At 38.3% G+C, this 25235-nt stretch overlaps 1 protein-coding gene across 2 annotated transcripts; it reads right to left on the reverse strand.

The window, feature by feature from the left end:
• Window positions 1–1437: 1437 nt before the first annotated feature.
• On the reverse strand, window positions 1438–23187 carry LOC121066600 (desmocollin-2-like). Of its 2 annotated transcripts, XM_040550278.1 has the most exons (17): window positions 22917–23187; window positions 20594–20678; window positions 17611–17813; window positions 17026–17151; window positions 15662–15817; window positions 14601–14745; window positions 13347–13513; window positions 11601–11735; window positions 10341–10526; window positions 8706–8965; window positions 8369–8511; window positions 6112–6327; window positions 4474–4701; window positions 3916–4037; window positions 2404–2643; window positions 1745–1790; window positions 1438–1660 (listed from the first exon to the last, which is right to left on the reverse strand). In XM_040550278.1, exons 1-16 carry the CDS (start codon window positions 22953–22955, stop codon window positions 1755–1757), a joined length of 2487 nt encoding a protein of 828 aa, XP_040406212.1. In that variant the 5' UTR covers window positions 22956–23187; the 3' UTR covers window positions 1438–1660; window positions 1745–1754. The 2 variants fall into 2 exon arrangements, with proteins under 2 accessions (XP_040406212.1, XP_040406211.1); XM_040550277.1 differs by lacking the exon at window positions 1745–1790.
• Window positions 23188–25235: the final 2048 nt, after the last annotated feature.

Consider the following 25235-nt stretch of genomic DNA (forward strand, 5'->3'; position numbering starts at 1 on the left):
ACGTTTACAAAGCAAATCCTAAAAGCAGAAATACAGATACAGAAATAAGTGATTGCACAAGTTTGTCTTTCTCATAGGCAGGAAGACGTTCTTTTAAGGCACAAGAGAATTCCCAGAGTCCAGAGGATAGAGTACTTAACCAGGAGTGCAAATATTAAAAACATACAAAACCTGGGAAGCAGAGGCTGAATTCCAGAAATAGCTTATGACAATATTCAGGTCACACTACTGTCATTTGCAATATATATTACAGAGTTTGGTATATATATATAGTGTATATGTATGCTTGATCTAGTAAAACAACAAATGGGATTCAGATAATTTCTGCCAGAGATCTGTGAAAATGCATACCTCTACAACTACCACATAATAGGCTTTAAACCGACGTTTTATCCTGGTGCTATTTTTGTGTCTCAAACACAGCTATCTTTGAAACATGCTATTATGCAGTACATGCTCAATCCATTTGGGCTGTATCTTCTGTCAGTTCTATTTATGGAAAGAAAGTCTCATGATATCCACAGCTAAAGAAGTAAAAAAGGTAGTGGTAGCTATGCTGGACAAAACTCTTGGCAATGTTCATTTCTATAATGATGCCATGTTAAAACTCACAAGAAACTGAGGTACAAACTTATGTCAAGTAAACATGAGATTTGTCTTGTATTCACTTAAAGTACAATAGTTACCCCTGTTTCCTGATTTTTTTCATCTCTCATTTCCTTATAAGAAAAATATATACTCGCATACAATGCTGATATCCTATGTGTTGATGCCATAAATCCCTTAGGATAGCAAGTTTGATGGGTAGCAACCCATTAGGAGAAAAATATATTTCTGAATATTATTTTACATATATACAATATATATATATATATTTAATTTTCAATCAAAATATAAAATTTTCTAATGTAGTCATTGGTATTTTTTATGTGAAAAATGAGAAGTATCTCATATACATTTCATTCATATATGTTGAAAATTAACAAGGTATTTGATATCCACCAGTAGTATTTTTGGTTTTATTTCTACAGAATTAAAAGAAAACAAAGGAACAGTGAGTGAAAAAAGCTTTCCTTCTCCAAAGCCAAATACAATAAAATTTTGAGGCTGAATCAATCATTAACAGCACTAAGTTTTGCATTTTAAATAATCACAGAGAATAGGAAATGTAATCTAAAAAGAAACTAGCATTACTATATGAACATAGTCTAAAGAAAAAACGGTTTGAATCCCTTACTTTTGATGGAACGTGTCTAGTAGAGACTAAAAAAATCTGCTATACATTTAATGTAAGAGTTACTTACACTCTCACCACTCTAAATTAGTTTTGATAAACCCCTCCCCCAGAAAACAAGCAGTGGAAGAATCTGTTGCATTCAATTCCAAAATACCCAGTGTCACAAAAGTAGGACAGCCACTTATTTACAGTGTGGTTTCTTTTTCAGCACTGTGAAAGGCACATTTATCTTTTAACACATGTTTCTGCTAATGTCCTAAACTTAGGTTCCAGCTGATCTAAGAAGTCAAGTGCCTCTTCTTCATGCTGATCACTGCAGCAGCCTACAGAACCAGCCAAGGATCCTTTTCCTTCATAGTTATATGTAAGGAGATAATCTTCAGAATGCTTCTGTTCTTCATCCTGTCTGCATAGGTGCACCTTCTGCATAGGAAGAGAACGTACCTTATTATTTTCTTAAATTGTTATCCTAAACATATTGCATAAAAATAATTTCTTTTGATTTACCTTTCATTGATTAATTTTTAATCAGAGTGTGTCCTCTAATGGATTCCTATATACAAAAAATGCACATGATTGGTCTATATCAGTAAGACTATAAAATATAAATATTTAATAAAGAAATAATTTCTACTAATCACATATGTAACAACAATAGAGGAAGAACCTGTTTAAATAACCTGTCAAACAACTAAAATCCACTCAAAATTGAACAACTGACTTACATGTAACTAGTTAGGCAAGTAGAGTTTCTGATCTCCAAAGCATGGAGTAACTACATTTCTAATGCTGTACATATATTCCTACACCATTGCTAAGATAAATATCAGGTCTTAAATTAGTACAGAGCAAGCAGTTAGAATAAAAGCAAACTAAACTCACAAAAGCTTGAGTAAGGTTAATATTATTAATGAAAGTAAATACTCTAATGTAAAATAGCATACTGCTTATAGTTTAAGCCAAGAGAAAGTCATTTATGCTTATGTCTCAAAATATTTAAAGGATGACTTTTTGAAAGTCATATTCCAAAATGGGAGGCAGAGAATCAAAAGAAAAAAAAAAAACAGCAAAAAAACACCTTTCTAGCCCAAACATGTCTTCCTTGAGAAGTCTGCATACATTGATCATAACCTACACTCCAGGAAACTTGGAGTCAGAATACTTACTTCACCTAAACGAGGATGTGTGAAATTATGCCACTCTGAGTAAGAGTATCTACATGTGTCCATCACAGGCTGTCCTCCTCCTCCTTCTTTGACTGATCCCAGAGTCTGATGTCCACCTCCCCTGACTGATTCCAGGGTATGACCTCTTCCTTTTACCATTTCAAATGTTTGTTGATCTCCTGTTTTTATTCCACATCCTACTTGATCAGCTGTATTTTGTAGAGGAATTATATTGTGATCCTAAAAAAAAAAAGTAAAATAAAATAAAATAAAATGAGTAATAGTGGAGAAACATTTAATTTGTTTTTATTTATATTGCATTTGTAAAATTCAGCAATTGGGAACTGTCAATACAGAAAACTCGAGTTTTCAGTCTTGCACAGTGACATTTTGAACGAAAAGCCATCCTTAGCACTTCATACATAAAAATCAATGGGTGGTCTTTGGAGAGGGATATTAGGACAAGTGGAAAACAATAATCTGCAATTAGATATGATACGAGATCCAACAACTGAATCTTTATCCTGACTAAAGATGCACTATAATCCATATACATTAGTTTCTCAAAATATCACATAAAATAATGCTTGGTTTCCAAAGTTAACAACCTGTGAGCCATTAAATCAGATATATAGTCATATTCATAAATTTCATTCTATTTTATTCTACATTAAATCTGCATACCAGATGAAAAATGGAAAAACTAGTACGGGATCATATAGATTATGCATCAATTTATAATGGCACTACATTTTATGCTTCATAGGCAATAACAAATTTGACATTTGTCACAATTAGTATAGTTTGTCTTGGTTTCTAATGTAAGTAAACTAAATATTTTTAAAGTAACCTTTTTCTGAGGAGGCAAAAGTCAAGGGGTGAGGGACGGAGAAGGGAAACAGTATGAAGAGGTAAGTCCTTGTATAAGAATGCAGACCTGGGCCGGACTATGTTCATGACAGACTGAATCTTGAAATAGTTTAGTCACCAAAAGCAAGAACATAGTTTGTGAACATGGACTGTTCAATACTTTTGCCACTGACTTAAAAATCAACTATACTTCGGTTCATTTTTTAGGGGAAAAGTAGAAATTGTACTTGTGACACCTAAAGTAATTATTGGCTAAATTAAAAATTTCTTCTCCAAGGAACAGCAACAATGTTTTGCTATGAGCACATATTCAACGTGGGCTAAAGAGTAAACTTCCATCTAATCTCATTGTTGAAAATTACAAGACCGATTAAAATATCCACCTGAAACTTCCAACCAATCAGTTAAAGTCTGGAGGAATTATTAACAGCTGAGAATAGGCTCCTGGAATAACAGCCACAGGATATCTTTAAATATATATGGTACAAACAATCGCCTAAAGTAAGAGCTTTCAAAGTCTTGTAAAATAGCAAAGCACATCAATGATTCCTGCGTTCATTGCATATTTCCTTTACTAAATCACTTATTTGCAAACACAGAATCTTCATTATATTACTACATTGAAGTGAACAGACAACTTACCATCACCTCTTCCCCTGGAGCTTCCGTATTTGAAATGATTAAGTTGTGATTGGCACAATCGTCAGTCACATGCCTGCGCATTACCCCAGAGCCACAACAACCACAGATTGTAATCAGGATTACTGGAAAGGAAATAAGGGATGAAGATACTCTGAACTTTACCTCAAAATGGTATCTAATTTTGTTTGAAAATTAATTTTCTTATATTAGTCTTTTTAAATGCTTAAGCATGAAGTATCTTTAAAAAAGATAACCCACAACACTTCACTCAAGAGGGTGGTGAGGCACTGAACGGGCTGCCCAGAGAAGCTGTGGATGCCCCACCCCTGGAGGTGTTCAAAGCCAGGTTGGATGGGGCCCTGGGCAGCCCACCACCCGATGCCACCCAGCGAGTGGCATCCCTGCCCATGGCAGAGGGTTAGAACTAGGTGATCGTTAAGGTCCTTTCCAACACAAGCCGTTCTATGATTATATGAATCAAGTTTGAGTTGGGCATTCTCAGCTAATTGTAAAAATGAAGTGTTTTGCACTCAACATTAAAATAAAAAGTATACTTACACAGCAAGAGTAGTGATCCTAAGATCATAGCAAGGATGGCCCATACACCAAGAGTAACACTGCTGGGGGCAAAAGACGTCCTTTCACATTCGCTTGGAATAACACAGTTACAGTAGTTAACTGTTATTTGGGTGACTCCTTGCTTTCCTGATTTATCAGACACGGTTACAGGAATAGTGTATATTCCAAATGGAATATCACCCCTTGGTGAAAGATACACAGACCTCTCTGTAAAAAAGACAAAAACAAATATACTGTTAACAATGCCTGAAACTCCATTTACATTTACTAATAAAGACTGTCAAATGACGTTTATTAGAAGCACTTCCAGTAGTGTGATTGGAAAAATTAATCCAAACCTCAATGCATATCCCCTTCCATTCTTTAGCTCTGTTGCTATATCCAATGGCAATAACTATATTCAGTGGGAAGTGAAATCCATTTAGTGTGCTGCTCTGCTTAGTAAAATACCTGGTCACTGGTCATTGTTAAAGGGGAAAATATATAATTTGTAAAAATACATACATCAATGATTATCTTGTACATAATGGTTATTTTATGTTGAGGTGCATGAAACTGTATGACCCTTTTAATTTCTTTTTTTTGTTGTTGTTTTTAAATTTGCCTAGTATAAACCTTGAAACTCTCAGATGTCTTCAGTCTCAGACTTTGCTGTCTTTTGCCTTTCAGTAGTGCATGTTTGTCTAGACACTTCAGAATCGGATCCTTTTCAGGCTAATTACCTACACATGACAACTTGGAAGCAAACATATATGCTGCTCTTGATGACATCATCTAGCACCCACCAGGAAACCACCACCAGCTATAACTTTTTGTATCAGCAAATTTTAGGGAACAGGTACTTCTTTTCTAGCAAATCCTTTATCTACTTCTATGAAAATACTTTAAATTAACATAAGTATATAAAGAGAGAGAGTAATGTTTGGGGGTTGTTGTTGTGTTGTTTTTTTTTGTTTTGTTTTTTTGTATTTTTTTTCATCCATCTCTGTTTCACCTAAAATGTGCTGGCTGTCAGCAGTAGTTAAAAAAGAAAAACCTGCCTCTAATCAATTTGAGGTAAAGTTTCAGTTTTCCAGTCCTTCACCGTAACAGCAGCCTCAAAAAAGTTGTACTTTTATTTGGAGTATTGGCTATTTCATTGTTAAAGTCTGTACAAATTATGAAATTATGAACGTATACTTTCTATTCCAGAGGTGTTGATCCAATTTAATACACTGATTTTTGTTCTCACACACAATCTTTTTACATCACAATTTCAGACAGCAGCTGATTTCTGACTCAAGTAAACTGAGGACAAATTCTTGTTTATGCTACAAGAGGCAGAATATAGTAGCCATCTCCTTGCCTCTGTGATGCCAACAGTACCACCCTGCTAACTTTTGCAAACCCAGGACAGCTAAGACCTCTTCAGTGTTTTCCCTTTATTCATGTTATACTTTTGATCTCCCATACAGCAAATGAAACTGAGGGACTGTTATAGATGATCAAGTCTACCTCATCAGCTCTACTGACCAGTTTCCAATGTGCATTTATCAAGATATCTCACAGTCCACCCAAGGCAGTTGTCCCACAGCTGCCTCTGGCAACCTACAGCTAACTGAGGAGGAAGTCTCATACCATTGTGTCGTGTTATCTTCCATGAGGAAGCCAAGTTACGGTCAGTCACGCGATACACAAAAGGCATGCTGTAAGAAGCAATATCACCATCCTCTGCAGTGAGGCAGATAGGTTTTCTGTCTCTGCACATTATATAATCAGTTTTAAGTATTCGTGGGAAATTCCTGTTGCAAGGCTGGATGACAACTTGCAGAGTTCCAGTGCCTGTTTTGCCATCTATAAAATAAAAGAGAATTAAATGGTAAAAATAGTAAAACATTCATTCATTTCTTTATTTCTAGTCCCAATTTTCTTGAATATCATCAACTGTAATATCCAGGTTGAGAGTTAAGGTGGAAAGAAACTATTGATTTAGCCAAAAGCAGATAGGAACTTCTCATGGGTTTCTTTTGGCTGCTTCTGCAGAGTTCTTATATTTGCTTAGGAAGGAACTCATCTTTTCAGGTGACAGGGAAGAAAGCGCTGCAGTCTGTTTCCTCCTATTCATGTGCTGTCCTCAAGTAAGACTCTGTAACAATGAGTAAAGGAAGGAAAAGAAACAAAAGACAAAGCAGGTAGAAGAAAGTCTGCAGCTGAAGGTTCATGAAGTGCATGCTTTTATACAGTTCAGGATCCCATACAGAAACTCCTTGACTTGCTTTGAAAATCATTTACTCTCAGCAGTGTGATCTGGTCATATTTAAATGCACCAATGTGTATTGGTACAAAGAGAAGAAAGAGCTATACAGAAGAAAAAGGTTCCAAAGCTCCATGTTTTGTGTATATGGACAGAACATATTTTATTGTTCTTACATATCTATGTGGGTAAACATACTGTCTACCAGGAGGATGAGAGGACAAGGAGCCTACAAATCCAGGGTCAAGGAGGCTTAAGCCAAACCGAGTCAACAGCAGAAAGGTAAAGACTCCAGCATTTTTACTCCTGGAAGGAGAAAATACATTACACTTTCCCTACAGCCTACTTCCCCTTCCCCTGGGAAGGCAAACACTTTGGGATACAGTGTACTTTTTTCTGTCCTCTTCCTTCTGTCACCATGCAGTAGCAGGATTCAGTCATGAAACACACTACAACATCAAAGCCTACATGTAAGAACTGAATGGACTGTCCCTCCTAATTTGACTTTTTCCAATACAGGAATGGTCAATGCTAGTATATACATTACAGTGAAATTACATCAAAACAGCTTTTTAAAACTGTCTCTAGAAATGCCTAATTGCAGACACTTATATCACACTTATTTTAGATACAAGAGATGCTCTAAACAATTCAATTGTTGTAATATACATGTAATTTTAATATCCAAGCTTTGGACAGAGTTGTATTATTCAACTGTAAAGCTACTTCAAGGTCTGCTCTTCATTCCAACTGCTCTAAATTTATTCCAAAAATAAAGTCAGGAAATAAAAGGAATACAATCCTGCTTTAGCACAGAAGGGCTAAAAATAAATCCTGCCATTGGACTTACAAAGGCAATCTATTTTTTTTGATCATATTTTAAAATTAAAAGCATGATAATCTATTTGCTACATTTTTTGCATTTAGATGTGAAAAGTGTATTTAGTCATCTTGACTACGTGATGTTGAGGCAAAACCATGTCTTTTCCTGCAATAAGCACATATACCCAAATTGATCAGAAAGAATAAACACTCAGTTTAAGTCAGGACCAAAATCTGTCTCAGAATAAGAACGTGAGTGTGCAATTCCTCCTTATAATGAGAGTAATTTGTAAGAGCTCTGTATCTCAGCAATATATAATGTGAACACTATTACAGAACGTAGACCTACTGAGGATAAGTGCACAGTAACACATATCAGTGAATACAGCTATTCTTACAGGTTCTTTTAACTTAAAGGTTTCCAGAAACAAGACACCAAAAAGAGGAGAAAACAGAGTTTCAAGGACAACTTATTTTTGAAAAATTCTCTCTACTTTCTCTGTTGTCAACTTCATGGCTGTTACATGACATCACTTAAAACAAAAATTTAGTCAGGAAATAAAAGGAATACAATCCTGTTACTGCAACTCTGCTTTAAATGGGAGCAGACAACTTTTGAAAATATTGAGAATTTGCCCTGTTTTCTTATATGCATGCCCTGCTGTATAATATTCCCTAAGCATTTGACAGTCATCCCAAAGGCAAGACAATGCACTGGATGCACCTCTGGCCTAAACCAGTATAGTTGCCCCTAAGTTAAAATTGCACATAAATACCTTTCACAGACTACATATAACGGTGACAACATTTAGTACTCACTTCTGTCTATTGCGAGGACTGTGATATTGCATTGACCTCGTTTCATTTCTCCTAGATCTCGGTCCAAGGCTCTAATGGTTCTGACTTCACCTGATTTTTCATCTATGTTGATCCAATTACACTGTCCAGGTGCTATCTTGTAGCTGTTAAGAGTATTTTTTTGTGTTTAGGTAAGGATCTCAAATACGTACACATGCATATATTTATGCCTATATACACATACACACATAGATACAGGTATTTATGTTCACACACACACACACGGCATCAACATTCCCACTTCTTGTATCCCTCCATGCTTTACTTCAAATAAACTAGAGATAACATTGTTTCATACCAGATGCCTTCACTATTTCCAGTTTCTGGATCTTCTGCTAGGTATTTCCCAATACTTGTCCCAACCTCATCACATTCACTAGCGTCCATGCGGAAGAAACAGGGTTTAAACACCGGCCCCTCATCCACGTCTAAGACATTCACTACAACAGTGCTGGTGCTCTGGACAACTTGTTGTGAATGTGGTGCCAGCATGTAGGGTGCCTCGTTGTTGACTGCAATCACAAGGATCCTTTGCTTGGCGCCTTCATAGTCCAGTCCCTGAAACACAGGTTTTTGTATGTGTGTTTTTTCCCTCTTTCAAGCTAATACAAAGTTGGGCATTGTTTTCACAGAACAGTTACTAAATAGGTAAAACTGTATGACATTTGTTTACAAAACACAACAGCTTCTGGAACATCCAGCTTGAGACACAGTAAAGAGATAAGATTTAAACAAGCAAAGAAACCCCAAAATGTTAAGTTCTAAATTAGTCAAAGAAAAGGACCGGAGGAACTATCCCTAATAAGGTAAGCAGCATCACTAGATATTTTCAGATGAATACTCTGCTAGTGAATCACAAATAGAATTGACATAAAAATTAAATGTGGCCTGAGACTTTTTCCTCCCATACCTAACTGACCATTATTTTAGGCTATGAATATCTTCCTTCCAGCACAAGTCAATCACTCTTCTTGTTAGCACCTACATTTATTTCCTAGTAAGAGTTCACCCACTTCAAATGTGTCTTAACTTGTGGGGCTGATCAGGCAGTATCTACAGATGTAATTCTCCAGACACCTTCTCAAAGGACATCTTATGCCAGTAAAGCTATTTATATCCTGAAGTTACAATACTCTCTGGTCTACTACAGAGTTACACTAAATACATGAAATTTCAACTGGATTAGTATACCACGGACATAGCTTAGCCTTCTGACTTACATCCTCAAATGTTAATATTAATTTTCTCTGCTCCTTAGAAGTTACCTGCTATTGCACAATTTTAGCAGATAACGAACAAGAGGCACTAAAAGACAAAAGGATGTGCTGGAGTCCAGGTAGAGTGGTCCTTCTATCTCACACCTGCAAAATACCAGGTATAAGAGTAACTTCTTACACGTACATGGACTCCCTTGCAACCCAGAAAAAGCAAACCTAAACTCACTACCTAAACTCATGCAAAATAAAGCCTGGATAGTTTTAAGACAAGGTAATAAGTTCAGCCAACTCCCAGAAAGAACAAGGCTGGAGGAGGTGCTCATCACTCTCCTCTTCGGCCATGCTCCCACTTCTGTTAAAATCCCAGCTGTGACGCATTCTTCAGTTACATCATTAAGTATCAACAATTCAAACTGTGGAATCAGGAAAAAGCACCAAGCTCTGCTGGATGATAAAGCAAATGGAGACTCTTGAATTCTGAACACACAAAGGAGAAATAGTCTGGAAGATGAGCTATGCAAATTCTGTCAGTTATGCATTACACATGAGCTTCATTTGCAGTGTGTTAGTCTGCTTAGAATAGAGTTCAGAATAGGAATAAAGTATGATATGCTTGATAGAGATTTTTTTTGAATAAAAACTAGGTCTAGGTTATTGGTTTTAAAAGTAACACCTGAAGACACAAATTTTGCTCTACAAGTCCCATTTTCACTTACCTTAACAACACACAGTATTCCTTCATTTGTGTTTCTGTCTGTTGTAATTTCAAAGGAGCGATCGTCATTTCCTCTTATAATTTCATAAACAGCTGTGGAGCCAGGCGCACCAAGTTCATCAAGATCAACAACAGAAACTCTCAGTATTTCTACATTCACTCTGTTTTCCTCCACTTGTGTTTCGTACTTGGAAGTATCAAAAGAACAAGAAAATCAACTTAAATCAGAAAATGCCGTTCTACAATTCAAGAGTGAAGACAACTGTACTTAAACCTTTAGACCACAATACTGCAGTTAGACCTAAGGAGACAATTTACCAAGCTAGGATGACGACTTTGTACATTTCAATGTATTACTGTACTTCCCCCATGCTTCCCTTCCACCCTGATTGAAACAGGAACCCTGTCCAGGCAGCATAGCTCCGTTTTACTTCCCAGCTATCATAATGAAGCTGGAATTCACATTCACATAATGAAGTCTGGAATTCTCCTTCCAGGAATGGTAAATTAGCACAGCTCCCTTATTTAACATCAGCTGCAGATGTTAATTTGCATACAATGTCATCAAGGCACAGCATTAAAAAGAGGCCATGGGTTATGGTTCATACCAGTGTCCCACAGCACTTTAGCTGTATATATACTTATTGAGATATAATCTGTCCTAAAAAGGGAAATTTTAAAGGCCCTTGTTTCCTTGAAGAAAAAAAAAAAAGTTAGAGCCAGCAATTTTTAAGTTAAAGTGTGAACAAAGGGAAGATAATTTAGATGGCTGCAGTAAGCAAAGACATAAGGCTGATTTATAGCTATTGGTGAAAAAGAAGTGGTTTAAATACTACTCATGTATAGAAGAAGAATAACAAAGAAATTCTCAGTGAAATCCTTGTATCTACTTCACTGACAGTAACAACACAAAACTAGCCAAAAGCTGGTCAAAGATAACTGGCTCATGGAAATGCTTCAGAGTGAATCTCTCCCCACCCTAAAAATGGTTAAATTACAGGATTTCTAAGATAATGTATTGCAGAAGTGAATGAATTAATAATGTTTGTTTTCTCCCAATAAGGCCATTGACTCACAACAACTAATATAGCAATAGGTCTAACTACCAAATAACACAACAACCATGTTCACAAAGGTCTATGTTGGTATGAACTGTCTCGGGGCACTAGGCATCATACTTGACGGAGTGCCCTTGGGGATATTAGAAAGGTGGTATGTTTTTATTTATTTTACTCTTTACAGACACTTTATGAAAACTTACTTGTATCTGTTTAAAAGTTGGCGCATTGTCATTCGTATCTTCAATTTTAATGATAGCTGTTCCTGTAGTGCACAAACCAAAAGGTTGACCTCCCATATCTCTCACTTCAATTAATAAAGTGTATGTGGACACCAGCTGAAAAGAATACAAGCATACAGAAGTTTGACACACTTTTTTAAATCAGTCGCACACATCAATAAATGTTTTATTCCTGTTCCCCAACTCTGCTCCAAACTCATCACTGTCCCCTACAAAATATGACAGTTTGCTTTGGAGCTATTTTTGTATACTTCCAAAAGGAAAACAAGTAAAATATTTTTCAGTGGCTAAGCAGCACTGAGTTCGGCATCTGTCAGTAATTTGTAAGCTATACCCAGTATCAAAGCTCCCCACAATGGCCACAGACACCTTTGTTTTCCAGTATCTGATGTTTTGGAAGACACAGATGATGTGCTTTGATCCCCTAATCCATCCTCACAATCCCTCTCCCCTCGCCCTCCCCATTGGAGTGGCAGTTTTCTTTTGGATTTCCAGCTGATAAAGTGCTTCAGTCCATGGCTACTTTTCATTAAGCTTCATTTCTCACCCTGTTATTTCAATGAACGTTCCTGCAATCAGCCTTTGGGATATATGATGTAGAAGGAGGGTGCCCTCAGCAGTTCCTACAGGACCATCTCAGCAGCCCACTCAAATCAGTGACTGGAATGGCAACAGCAGAATGCTTTTTCTTAGCCTTACAAATACCTGAACAACCTAGGGAAGCTGGAGCTGGACACAAAAGAGGGAGCTTGAAAAATCAAGAGAGTAAACCCAGTTCTGAATAACTGGAAGTAGCATTAGGTTTCCTGGGTGGAGAAAAGAAAGCTCCTGTTCCACTTCATAAGTTTATCTTTAAAAGACAGGTAGTGGACTCATTTTTCAAGCTTTTCTTCCCTCAGTAGTCTCTGTGACCCTAGTAGTCGTGGTGATACTCAGTCACTGCATTTTTCTCTTGCTGAAGAAGCTTAGTGATGTACCTCTGAGCATAAAATTTTGCAACTCACCACTAGGGCGAATTTTCAGCCATTAAGTGACTAAGTGTTCCAGAATACAATTATTTTTATCCTAAAAAATATGTGCCTGCAGCCATTTTCTAGTATGTCTTATCCAAGAAATATTGTTTTGAATTACACATGCCTGTCAGTTTTTCTAATGTAAACACTCTCACATGACCTTTTATCCAAAAAACATTGAACGTGATAAAAAGTAAAATCTCCTCCATCTTCTTACTTGAAAGATATCTGATAACAATAAATGGTTTGTGCATATGTTTTGAGAAACACTGTATTATTGTTCTGGTTTTATATATTGGAGATATTTCTGTTGAGTGCAGAATGACTGACTACTTCCAGTAAAGTTGGTTCATCTTCCCTGTAAAGAATCAGGGAACACCTCAAGTAAATCTTGATTGGGAGGAAACAGCAGCCATGGGATTCATGAACAGAGAAAAAGTAGGAATCCAGAGACAACTGCTTGGTGTCAAACAGGAGTAGCAGGCAGTCTCCCTGCCAAGTTTAGCTAGAATATGGTAGACCTATGCAGAAACATTTTGAACGAACTCTGTTGTAAGCTTTGGAAGCTCCTCAGAGAGAGAAATACAAGTGGTAACAGAAATGTTTTGTCTGATGATTCCCATGACAGGAATTCAGTTAGGAAGTTATCTGTGTGCACTAGATCACAGCTAAATAAGCTTCAAGGAAAGATCACCTCTCTATCCAGCTGTGGCGATAATACACTAATGACACCCGTTTCACCATGTAAAGAAAATGCTGGGATTATTGGTGGGTTTTGTGACACAATGCGGTATCTCAACAGAGTATGCAGAGTTAAAGGCTCATCTCTGTCTTCTGCAGTCACCGTTCCAACGATTACACCTGTAAATACAACACAGCAATTTTAAATTCCCGAGAAATCTATAAATAGGCAAAAATTATTTGAACATATATTTCTGTTTAAATAATATCACAGTTGTCAAATGGACAGAAAGAATAATCAAGAGAAATATTAGAAGTCTTGATTTCAGCTAGAGTTTCTGCCAATGACTTCTAACTGAACATGCTAAATACAGATGAAGAGGAGCTGCCAGGGAAAATGAGGAGGAACTTCAGTGATCTCTGACACAGTCCATATTGTAGCACCTCCCCTTGGGGCTTGCTGCTGTCCTGCATCCCCAGCCTGAGTGGTTCTAGACTTCACTTTGAAACCATAACTCACCCAGTCGAAAGTGGAGGAGGTCAGAGAACGAAATGCAACTGGTGTTTTGGGGGTGAATGTGAAGGCAGTTTGCCTCCTTGTCTGTGAAGCAAATTAGACCCCCCTTCACTCTGCACCCCTAGTCTAAGAGATGGTAAGGAATGGTAAACCACTGTTTTTCCATTACTTCTTCTCTATACCCCACCTGTCTCTCCACCCTTCTCTGTTACACTGACATGTGAAGTCAGCAACAGGCAAATCCCTACCTGTCCATGGGTATGGGCAGAAACAAGCCTTTCATGTGTTATCTTGCCTTCCCTAACCAGGAAACATCCTACCTTAATTCAACACCTTGGACACACACTGTAGGCTTAATCAAAAGTGTTTTAGACCTTAGAATACTGCCAACTTAGTTTTCAGGAAACTTACCTGTTAAAAACTGCTGTTTTGTGCTTTGTGATCTAAACATTTAAAGCAGATAAGTGATTCTGGATAAAATGAAATGTTTTGAATTTCTTAAACTGCTTTAAGAACACTGAATCATCTCAGTTTTAAAACATTTGTTTTACACATTATTTTTCACTATTACCGAGATGACATTCTGAAATTTCTAATTGTTAAAAAGTCTTGGGCTGCTCTTTGAAAATTCAGCCTTTGATGTAAAGAAACACTACTCAGGAAATCCCACTGAAAAATGTCAGGATCACATCGGTACTTAACTGAGCTGAGTAACAGTAAATGCGTTCACCAGTTTGAAACAATTCTTACCAGGCTTGGAGTTCTCAGGAACACAAAACTCAAAGACTTCCTGTGTAAAATATGGAGCATTATCATTGTCATCCTCTATCCTGATTGTATGCACAAGTGGTACCTCTGGTGAATAACCATCTGGAGTACTTGCAAAGCAAATGATCTGTAAGACAGAAATTCAGTAGTTCACTTCATACTTGAGCACCATGTGGTATTATTATACTTTCAGTTTGGTGGAGGAGTCAACAAAATGAAATACAGAGTGTCAAGCACACAATTCTCAAGATGAGACTTTTCACCCACATGGAAGGAGAAGTGACCACTATCTAATGATGACAGCTACACAAAAACTGTAACTGCTTCCCAATCTTTCCCCTTACTAGAAGTATTTAAATCACTTTCCTTTTTTCTGTCAACTTTGTCAAACATCTTTTCCAAGTCTCCCGAACACAATTTTTTGAGGTGTCTATGAAACAACATCAGCATTACCAAAAATTTAGATGCAATTACTACTATTTAGAATAAAATCAAGAATAGTAATAAAACTATCTGCCTGTTATAATTTGATGAAATGCAATAACAGGTATTGCAAGTTACCTCGCTATTCAGGAGCTGTTTATTTTTTATCTGCCTTCTTACACTTCTCAGCCAGTAGAGAGAGCAGTGTACCTTGTTAATAAAATACAAAGATTGAGCAGCTTGAGAAAAACAGGCTCGAAAAATATAGCTGGCTGGAGTTTGTCATGATCTGTTTCTTATGCAGACCTTTCCGACCCTCCCTGAAAAACTCTGGGATAACTTCGAATTCTTCCCAGAAGGGATGTAAATTCAGTATCTCACTGCCATTACTGTTGTAATTAGAGTTTAAGCAGTGAAAAGCAAAACTCCTCTCAAGATCTACATGACCAGATATTTCTTTGTCACTGGTTTCATCTCTCGAAGACCAGAGATACTACTCTAAACAGACAGCTGACTATAGATCTTGTCTGCTTCCTTTCTCCCCTGTAACCCAACTTTCAAATGTGTGCATGACAGAAATAAAAAAAATATATTATACTTAATACAATTTAGGCCTGTACCTGGAAGCTTGGATACTGTTCACGGTCTACTGCACGAGTAGCAAAGATATTTCCAGTTTCTCTTTCTATGTAAAACAAACCCTTTGGATCTTGATCAATTCCTGGTCCACTTGCAGAATAATAAATGGTGTAGTTCTGAGCCGTGTCTGACTGGACCTACAAAGAATGAATTTTTAAGCCCAAAGGGAAGCGTCAGCAGCATTCTCATACATTCTTCCGCCTTTTCATGATCACACATAGCAGAAGCATGAACTCTTCAAAACCAAAAATAAAACTCAATTTACTTCTACTTCTTTACCATCTTAAGATTCACAGAATAGGAGAACAGCTCGCCTTGTGACTGCATTCCTTTATAATGTGGGTGCATGAGAAGGGATAATTAATTCAAACTTAGAAATTGTTTAGCATTATTGAACAACTAAATAAACGAGAGTGTGCATAGAAAAGTTTAATTTTAAAATTTACTCTCTCTAGAATGCCGCGTGCACAAGGTACATTCAGATACAGACTGCTTCTTACTTTGTTCAAAAGATTTTGGTTTCAGTGCACTCACTGAGAATATGGCTTGTAATTACTGAAGAAAAAGCAAGGGAGAAATAAAGAAAAAGAAAACAACCTATAGCACAGTCCAGAGACATGCCAATTCAGAAAGCCTCTTTGCATCTCATTACAGGCACTGAGGAGGTAACATCAGCAGTTATCTACTTATAAACAACCCCCTCCCCAAATACTTTCCTTACCTACCAAATGCCAGAAGTTAGGAAGATAAGATTAGTAGAATGATTGCTCTGTACAGACTATGTTATTACACTTGTCTCTACACATCTGCTACCAGCCACTCTGTAATCTAGTGAAGGCTAGATGCATCCATGATAACTGTAGTTCTTGCATTTCTCTTCCACGCCTACTTGTTTTCTTACTGTAAGAACTTTTCCTAATAACATAGGCCATACTAAGTCTTCAATTCTACAGGTATACACCACAAACACCTAAAAGGATATAGACAAGTAGGTAAAATTTTACCCTCCACGTCTATGCAATCTTTTTCTAAGCAATGTTTTGGGATATTTTTTTCCTTTAAATTACACACTTCATTGACCTCCATGCAGAATAGCTCTCTTCTCATAGTATGCCTCCTCCTTGTTACAACTTTTACAGGTTTCCAGTTCATCCCAACTACTATGGTCACAAGTTATTTAATGTATGAGATCAGAAGATACATAATGAACAGAACAAGATGGGTATAATAGCAAGAATGGCATCAGTGGAGAATGCAAGAGAGCTCACTTTCATTCTTCATATATCATGAAAGTCACATAGAAAAGCAGCTTGTGCCATAAAATTAGGATCCATATAAAATATACCTGCTGAATTTGTAGTGGGAAAGGTCCAAGGGAGTTCTCCATCATAACAGATGGAATAGGGCCCCACCTCCTTTTGGTTCGCTTGAGAACTGTATCTCTAGCCTGCCTGGTCTTCTGTGCCTGGGTCTAGAAGATAAAGATATGTGAATATACTCTTAACTGTGTACATTTTTGATCAACTATTATCCTTGCTTTTTCCATCTCTCCACCATTTTTCCCACTGACCATTTGTTTTTCCAAGATCTTCATTCCCGATTATACTTCCTATAGCATTCTAAGAGGGTTTTCATTCATTGTAGTAATTTGCATAAATAAAATCTGCTTGGATGCCTCATATATGGCTTTTAAAATTCTTGACATTCCTGATTAAGCTCCTTGCTAGCATCTCCCATTTCAGAATGGAAGTCTACTGATTTAACGCACACTGTAATCACAACTGCTACAAAAAAAAAAAAAAAAAAAAACCACACTACAGAAAAGTACTCTGCCTGAATTCTAAAAATTCATCTACAGCTACCCAATGTCAAACTGCATTCTGTAAAACTGCACCCAAATAAGGAAGGTACCTTGGAATTAGAGGCCCACCTTTTTTTCATCTGTCACCAAATTGACTTGTATTTTCTTTTCTACATGTTCTTGAATATCTTTAAGTACTATGGTAAAAGTCCTTTTCTCATCAGACAAAGAAACAGCAGATGTGGTATATACAGAGCCATCTTCCAGAACTTTGAAGTTCCCATCACTGGAACTGATAAGTTCTGCAGACTGAAGACACTCATTCAAATTAACTGTAAGAAAAAAAAGATGTAAACAATAAATGAAACGATAACATACCTCTCGAAGTGAAAAATCATTCACTAATTAAAACTTAAAATGATATTTATTGGCATTTGGAGTTTTTTAGAATCAGGTCATTCGATAAATAAGCTCCACAAATATAGATTCTTGTACCCAATTATGCACTCAGACTTGACCGAGTTTACTTGAATTTCCACTACTGTGTTCATAAAAGTATCTCCTAAAGGACATGGATGCTTCATGCCTATCTTTCAAAAAGACTCTATTCCACTGGTGGAATTCTTGAAGCATCAGAGACAAACTTATAAGTTTAAATGCAATAAGCACTGCAGACACGCTCATTATTGGATCAGTAGGCATTATCTTGTGCTCCATGGCCCACAAAATCAGTGAATATGATTAATTAATGCAAATTCCCAATGGAGCTATTACTTCTTGGAAGCTTTGCCCTCAGGAGGAAAGCAGACTGGTTTTATGTGATTTAGAAGTCCTGGGAGGACAAAGGCCTTTAAATTATGAGGCAGACTGATCAGAGAGATACAGACTAACTCTAGAACAAATGATTGACATTTTTTAAATATATACATGACAGAGTCCCACAGGGTTGACAGGAAGTACCAAGTAAGGTGAACTTACATGCTTCCTCTTTTTTTTTTTTCTAAGTATTTTTACTGCATTTGCTATAAACTTGTGGCTTAAATAAATTTTAATACACTTCACTCTTTACTCAAATTGGTTCATCAGTGAGTAATTCTTCACTACAGTTGGGGAAAAAAAAAGGCAAAATCAGGATAATCATAATGAACTGCAACAGCACCATCACACTAAGAAAGAATTATTTGGCACCCTGAAAAAGATGCAGGCCAGAGGTCCAAACTCTACACAAATCACCCTTGCAGAGTACATGGAGGTGTTAGCGTCATGTTTTCAAAGTCAAATATCCATTTTCTTGTCTTAATAAATTCCAAAATGCTGTGCGTGAGTACAAAATCAAAAGGCTTTAAAATAAAGAGAACTATGTACTAGCATGCTTCAATACTTCTTTAATGGTATCATAGTATACTGGGTCTTGCTATGAAAAAAATAAAAACAAAAAAAAATGGCTACTAAAGCCAAGTGCAAAATTCCAGATTAGAGTAGATTCAAAATTTCACCCCACGTATGCAGATGATATCTTTAATAAAAGAAATTTAATTTATCTTTCAACAATGTAAAGACTGATGAGAAGTATAATTTTAAACATGGCTTTTTTTCCTTTCTCCCTCTTCTTAAGCCCTTCTTTTAACTGCACAATTAAACATTTAATAGACTTCCTATAGTATTGCATCAGTGACTTCTCTCCTTTGCCAATCTGTGAACAAAAAAAAAAATAGTACTGCACAGAATTATCACCTCCTCACTTTAAGGTGCATATTATAGCACTGCTGCATATTAGAACACTGTATATCCAAAAATTCCAGAATGGAGATCTTGTCTGCGATCATTATGTGAGTCAACATTATGCTCAGTATGTCATAGCTTTGTGGGATCTTTTTCTTTACAGTCTCTCATCTATATCACATAAGTCAGAAATATATAAAACCTCTTAACAACAAGGAAAATCATGACTCATTTCGTTGTCATGCTGTGATCCCTGATATCAATGCAAAATGTATTACCCTTTCTCAATAAATGTTTAAGGAATGCCACCCAAGCTACACAGCCTTCGTTAAATGTTTGGAAAGTTTAAGTTCAGCGTTATGCAATTTCTTTCATGGCACTGTAATAACAAGAAGTTTTACTTTAAATAAATGAAAATTGATTTATATAAACAGAGAAGTATTGAGAATACGCAAAAACTTAAACAGCTGTAACCTTTCACTGTAAAGTTTAACAGGAAGGTCAATGAGCTTTCAATTTTAGAGTTAGATTTTCTGAGCACTGGTATTATGAATAATTACAAATCTCCTGGCTTTGTTCATTCTGTAGAAATTTAGGGAATGCACCTCTGCTGCCCTGTGACTGACACAGGGCACCTCTGAAGCCTCAAATTCAGTCTCAGGCAGCACAGGAGATAGCAGCTCCCACACCCTGCCTTTAAAAGCTGCCTTTCAAAGACAGGAAAAAAAGGAGATGGGGTGTTTTTCGGTCTCCCCTTTGCCTCTCTATCAACCTAACTGAGACAGATCAACTTAAAGTGAGACAGACACCCAGCCAGCCAGGAGCACTCTCCCAGCTGGGTGTGCATGCAGGATGCCTTTCCAGCTCGTCTCCTCGTGTGTCCTGAGCACCCCAGCACAGCCGAGAAGTCACAGACGTATTTCACACTGGTCACACAGCAGCAGCTTCTGGGTGCTTTGGTTGTGTGGGTTGTTTTATTTTTTCCTTTCCCATTATCCAAATGACTTATTGACTTCTTCGTATGACTCCATGGTTTATAGGTATGCTTTGGAATATTAAGCCACATATTTAAATACTAAGCCTTAGAACTCCGAACTTTGAGAACATTAAACTCTGTCATTCTAGTTTTAAAGCACATACTGAAAGCTGACGATAGCTGTTTACGCAAAAGTCAAATGGATGCAAAGAGTCAGTGTTCAAATCCGTAACAAATACAGGGCGTATCCTTCTTAAAAAAGGCTGATCCAGCTGTTTAACTGGCTGTCCAGTCATCCATTCATGCCATTAAAAAAAAAGAAAGAAAAAAAAAAAGGTCTCCTCTACTGTGAACAGCATCTCCAGAAAAGGTACAATGCTTTATTGTTATGATGGGCATCCTGCAGTTTCTCACCTCTGCCAACTAACGTGCCAGCCTCTAATGCAGAAGGAACAAGAAAAATGACTTTCTTGCAAGCATCACAGCACAAACTCAATACCTAGAAAACAAATAATGCAGTTAGGAAAAAGAAATAATTACATGATATTTTGAATAATAGCTACTGTTACTGAAGCTGTCTTTGTCTTGTTATTGTTCTGTTGTTGTTTGTTTTTTAGTTTTTGTTTTTTTTTTTTTTGAAAGAGTAGCTAGTCAAAAGATCCAGAAAACACCCTTCAGCCAAAAAGACAGGTACTATGCAACACAATGCGTGTTTTTTTCTAAAATCACGGCAGCACTGACATCAGCAGTGAGACTTTGAGTTTTCTTAGACAAGATGTCGCCTACACTACTACTTTCCTGTAAACATGAAGTACAGCTCCACAGTATGCTTCCTCCAATAGCACTCCTGGTCAATTTAGGTCCAAAGCCCCCGAGCGTTAAGGTTCAACCCATCTAATTCAATCTGGTAAAACCTTGGCGATGCCTAACATTAAAGGGACAAGTGTCTTATTAAAACCACATGACAACACTTGCACTTACATATCGCTTTGCATCTTCAAAGTACATTCTCAACTGGTTAAATCTAGCTTTGACAATTAGATATGACATAAATAAAATGTTGTGCATGACAGCAGTCCACTCCCATAAAACCAGTTACAAAACGAGGTCCTCCTCAAAATTCAAATGATGCATTAACCAGATAACCAGAACTTCTTATAAGAATCATACAAAGGTACAAAGATACTCCTCAGCACAGACTAATTTAGTCCTGACCTCAGATTCCGTGTGTGTGCATGTATATCTTCTGTCTAGTTTTTATCCATATGTTTAAAATTTTAATCCAAAAATCACACAACCAATCCAACAAAGAAACAGAAAATGTGAATAAATGTATTCATCCTTTTAAGTACATTTATTCTTTCAGGATGAAAGTCTAGCAAAAAGGAAAGTCAACTTTATTTTGCACATCTCCTTAGGATTAAAGGTATAAAGAAGTAAATAGCTAATGGAAATTCTAAAAATGACTTATTAACTTATTTAAATTGACTTATATTAACTTATTTAAATAAAATACTTTAAAATTTTTAAAGGTGTTATCAACCTTTATAAAAACCAAGATCAGCTAAAAATTGAGTTGAAATGTGGAGTGTAATGATTGCATTAAAACAATTTAAATGCTGTGTCTGTATAATAAAAGCAGTTCATACTGTTTCTTACATATATACGCACAGATTAAAACATGTATACACAAAACACTTTAAACATCCTTGCTTATGTCTTAAAAGGCATTTTCCTTATTGAGAGATACTTAATAAAACCTTCTCTCCTGATAGTTACTGTATAAATTTATAAACTATTAATGTCATACAACTTTGCTGCATTGTTCTAAGATACTTTCTGAATCAGTAACATGTAATTCTGAATCAGTAATGCCAAGCTAATCTGATGCCAGTATGAGGAGCTACTGGAGTTAAACAAACTTAAGAAATAAGTATTTGTGAATATCAAGATATAAGGCGGTGCAAGGTAAAAATAAGTTTTTGTCCATTCACTTTATATGAAGACGATACCTTAGGTTTTTTTTTTTTTTAGGTTTGGGTGTGTGCAGGCTTTTTTTCCCCTACTTGACAGGGGAATTTCGTCTTCTTTTTAATTAGATGAATTAATAAACTCATTTGGGATTCTCTGGGTTTTATTATGAATATCTTAGCAAAGGCAAGAATGCATAGCGCATCTGGAATAGCACCACTCTCATTAAAATGTACATATCTAATGACGCAAAAATAATGAAATCAGTGATTCAATGCTACTGATTTTTTTTTTCCTGTGCTCAAAGTACCATCTGCCTTCTTTTTAAGAACGCAGTGATAATAAAGGGGAAGGGGGGCAAGAAACCAACGACAAATTACTTCCACTCATCCATAAAATAAAGACCGTAATAAAAATGAAATAAAAATTAACTCCGCCACTCTCTGCCCGACAACAGCCTCTCGGCAGCCGATTCCCGCGCACCAACCCCCGCAGAGCAGGGGGAAGGCAGGCAGGGGAAGGCGCTGGCTTCCTCCAGCCCGCAGCCAGCCCCGGTGGGGCGCTGGGGGTCCCGGGGTACACACGAACCAAACCGGGCCGTGCTCGGCTTTCCCCCCACGAACCGACGGCACCAGCGCCTGCCACCGGAGCCCGGTCCCCAGCCCTCCCCCCTTCCGACGGGACCCCCAGCCCCATCCCAACCCCGCAAGGGGGCTTTCGGAGCCGGAGCCATCGCAAAGCCCCGTGCCGGCCCCGACCCACTCACCAGGAGGCCGAGGACGAGGCGGGGGACGGCGGGGGCCATGCTGCGCTGCGCTGCGCGGCGGGGCGAGGAGTGCGCGGCGGCGGCGGTGTGTCTGCGCGGAAAGCCGTCTCCCTCGGTCCCCTCCCGTCTGCCAGAGGAGCCGGCCGGTGGGGAGGGTGGGACCGCGCGCGGCAGCGGCGACTTTAATTACCTTTTTTTTTTTTTATCCCTCCCTCCTTCTCTTTGGGTAATGCCCGTCCCGGGCACGGCGCTGGGACACCCCGCCCGGCCCCGCCCGCCTACCTGCGCGGCGTTACGCGGTCTTGTCCGCGCCCCTTCCCTTCCCTTCCCTTCCTTTCCTTTCCCTGCCCTGCCCTGCCCTGCCTTTCTTCCCTCCGCGCTCGGCCCCGCCTGGCCGCGGAGCAGCGCGGAGACGCGCCCCGGGGAGGCTCAGCCCCGCGCGGGGGGACGCGCAAGTTGCGCACAGGTTGCGCGCACGCGGCTTCCTGCAGGGCGGCCCGAGGATGGTTAATTTTTTTCCTTTCCAGACGGATTTGGCTTTCTGCTCTCTCTCTCTCCCTCTCTTTTTTCTTTTTCTTTTTCTTTTTCTTTTTCTTTTTCTTTTTCTTTTTCTTTTTCTTTTTCTTTTTCTTTTTCTTTTTCTTTTTCTTTTGGGTCTCTTTCAAACCACATGTGCTCACCTGTTGCAGGCGTCTTTTCCGAGCGGCAGTTTCAGAGAATCACGGAATGGCTGAGGTCGGAAGGGACCTCTGAAGATCATCTAGCCCAACCCCCCTGCTGAGCAGGATCACCTATTTTCACCACTTTTTTCACTAGTTTCAGATGAGTGAAAGAAATTTGGTTGCACACTGCTCTTCAAGCAGTATGGATTTGAAGACTTGTCAGCCTGAGCAGGAAGTTGTGTTTCTTTTTATTTATTTATTTATTTATTTTAATCTACCAGTAATAAAGCACTTCAAGAAGGTGGATCAATAGAGATATATGAATACTTTTTTACATTCAAATGCACAATTGAGAAGCAAAAAAATCCATAAAATCTTTATGCAGCCTTTGCACCTTACAGTTTCTCACTAATTCAAGCTAAATAAGGGGGATCAATGACCTGACAGAGTCAGGAAGTGTAAGAGACCACTGATAATGTAGGTGGCAAGAAGGTATAGAGGGACATAACCATCAGGAGGTTGCAGTGGGACGCTTGTACAGCTGCCTGGGCACGAGAAGTGCTGGAATGGCTGAAACAGTGGCATTGTTCCTCTTTAGTCGTGTGGGTAGTCCACAGGGTACATGCCTATGTATTGGTTACAAACAAGTGTATCCCAGGCCTGGCACACAGGGAAGGTATGAGATGGATTACAACAGTTCTGTGGGTGTGGGGTGCTGTGATAGCCAATTCATGATGCTCACAACTGTGTGCTGCAGTACCCCATGGCACGGTGACGTTGCAGCCTGGCCTTGCTGATGGTTGCACCATAAACACACAGCATTGCACCAGGCTCCGTCATACAGACTCAGGGGAAGCAGGGAAAAAAATGGCTGTGATGTTTTTATTTATTTATTATTTTTATTTTGTATGTGAGAACTGGTAATGCCAGATCTGTCTTTAGAAGCAACCTTGTGTCCCTGGCCTTCAGTTAGCTTCACCTGCTGCATCCCCACCCCAGGTATTCCCATAAGCACACGATAAGAGCTGGCAGCCCCCTGCAATCCAGAGCACTGCACACAGCCATTCACTTTTCCATGGCGGGTTTTGCAGCTAGGTGGGAAGTGCTGGGCTGTGAAGATTGCTAAACATTTTAATTTATTATGCTCCATTCAAGTAATTGTGAACATAGAAAGGGAGTGAATGTGTTTGGACCTGCAATCATTTCCAAACATAGTAATTGGGAATACTAGCCTTGTGGTCAGAAATTAGTTTCTTGAGCTTTCAAATTCTTTCTTTAGTGTCAGTGTGGGACAAACCCACATCTATCAGAGTAAGTACCTGGAGTCAGATGACCCAGACTGTCTTTTCCAAAGCCCTAATTAACAGCCTTAAAACTCTGGCCTGGCTTCGTAGCACTCTTGTTTTTGTGCTGCCATGTACAGTTCTGCCCTTGCAGTAACACACTGGACATAGAGCTCCTGCTGTGGTTGTCAGATGTCTGTGGGAGTTCAAGGGAAGAGTGGGCAAATGCCAGCAGGAGAGATACTGGCAGGACTAGCAACGATGTGGGTCATGGTACCCTCAGCCCAAAGCTGTTGGAAATGTCAGATATGACTGCCTCATTCTTACTTTTCTTCAGCATCATCTTACGGCCACTGCTGGAGAAAGCGCAGCTG

The sequence above is a fragment of the Cygnus olor genome, chromosome 2, assembly GCF_009769625.2.
Source record: "Cygnus olor isolate bCygOlo1 chromosome 2, bCygOlo1.pri.v2, whole genome shotgun sequence".
NCBI lineage: Eukaryota > Metazoa > Chordata > Aves > Anseriformes > Anatidae > Cygnus > Cygnus olor.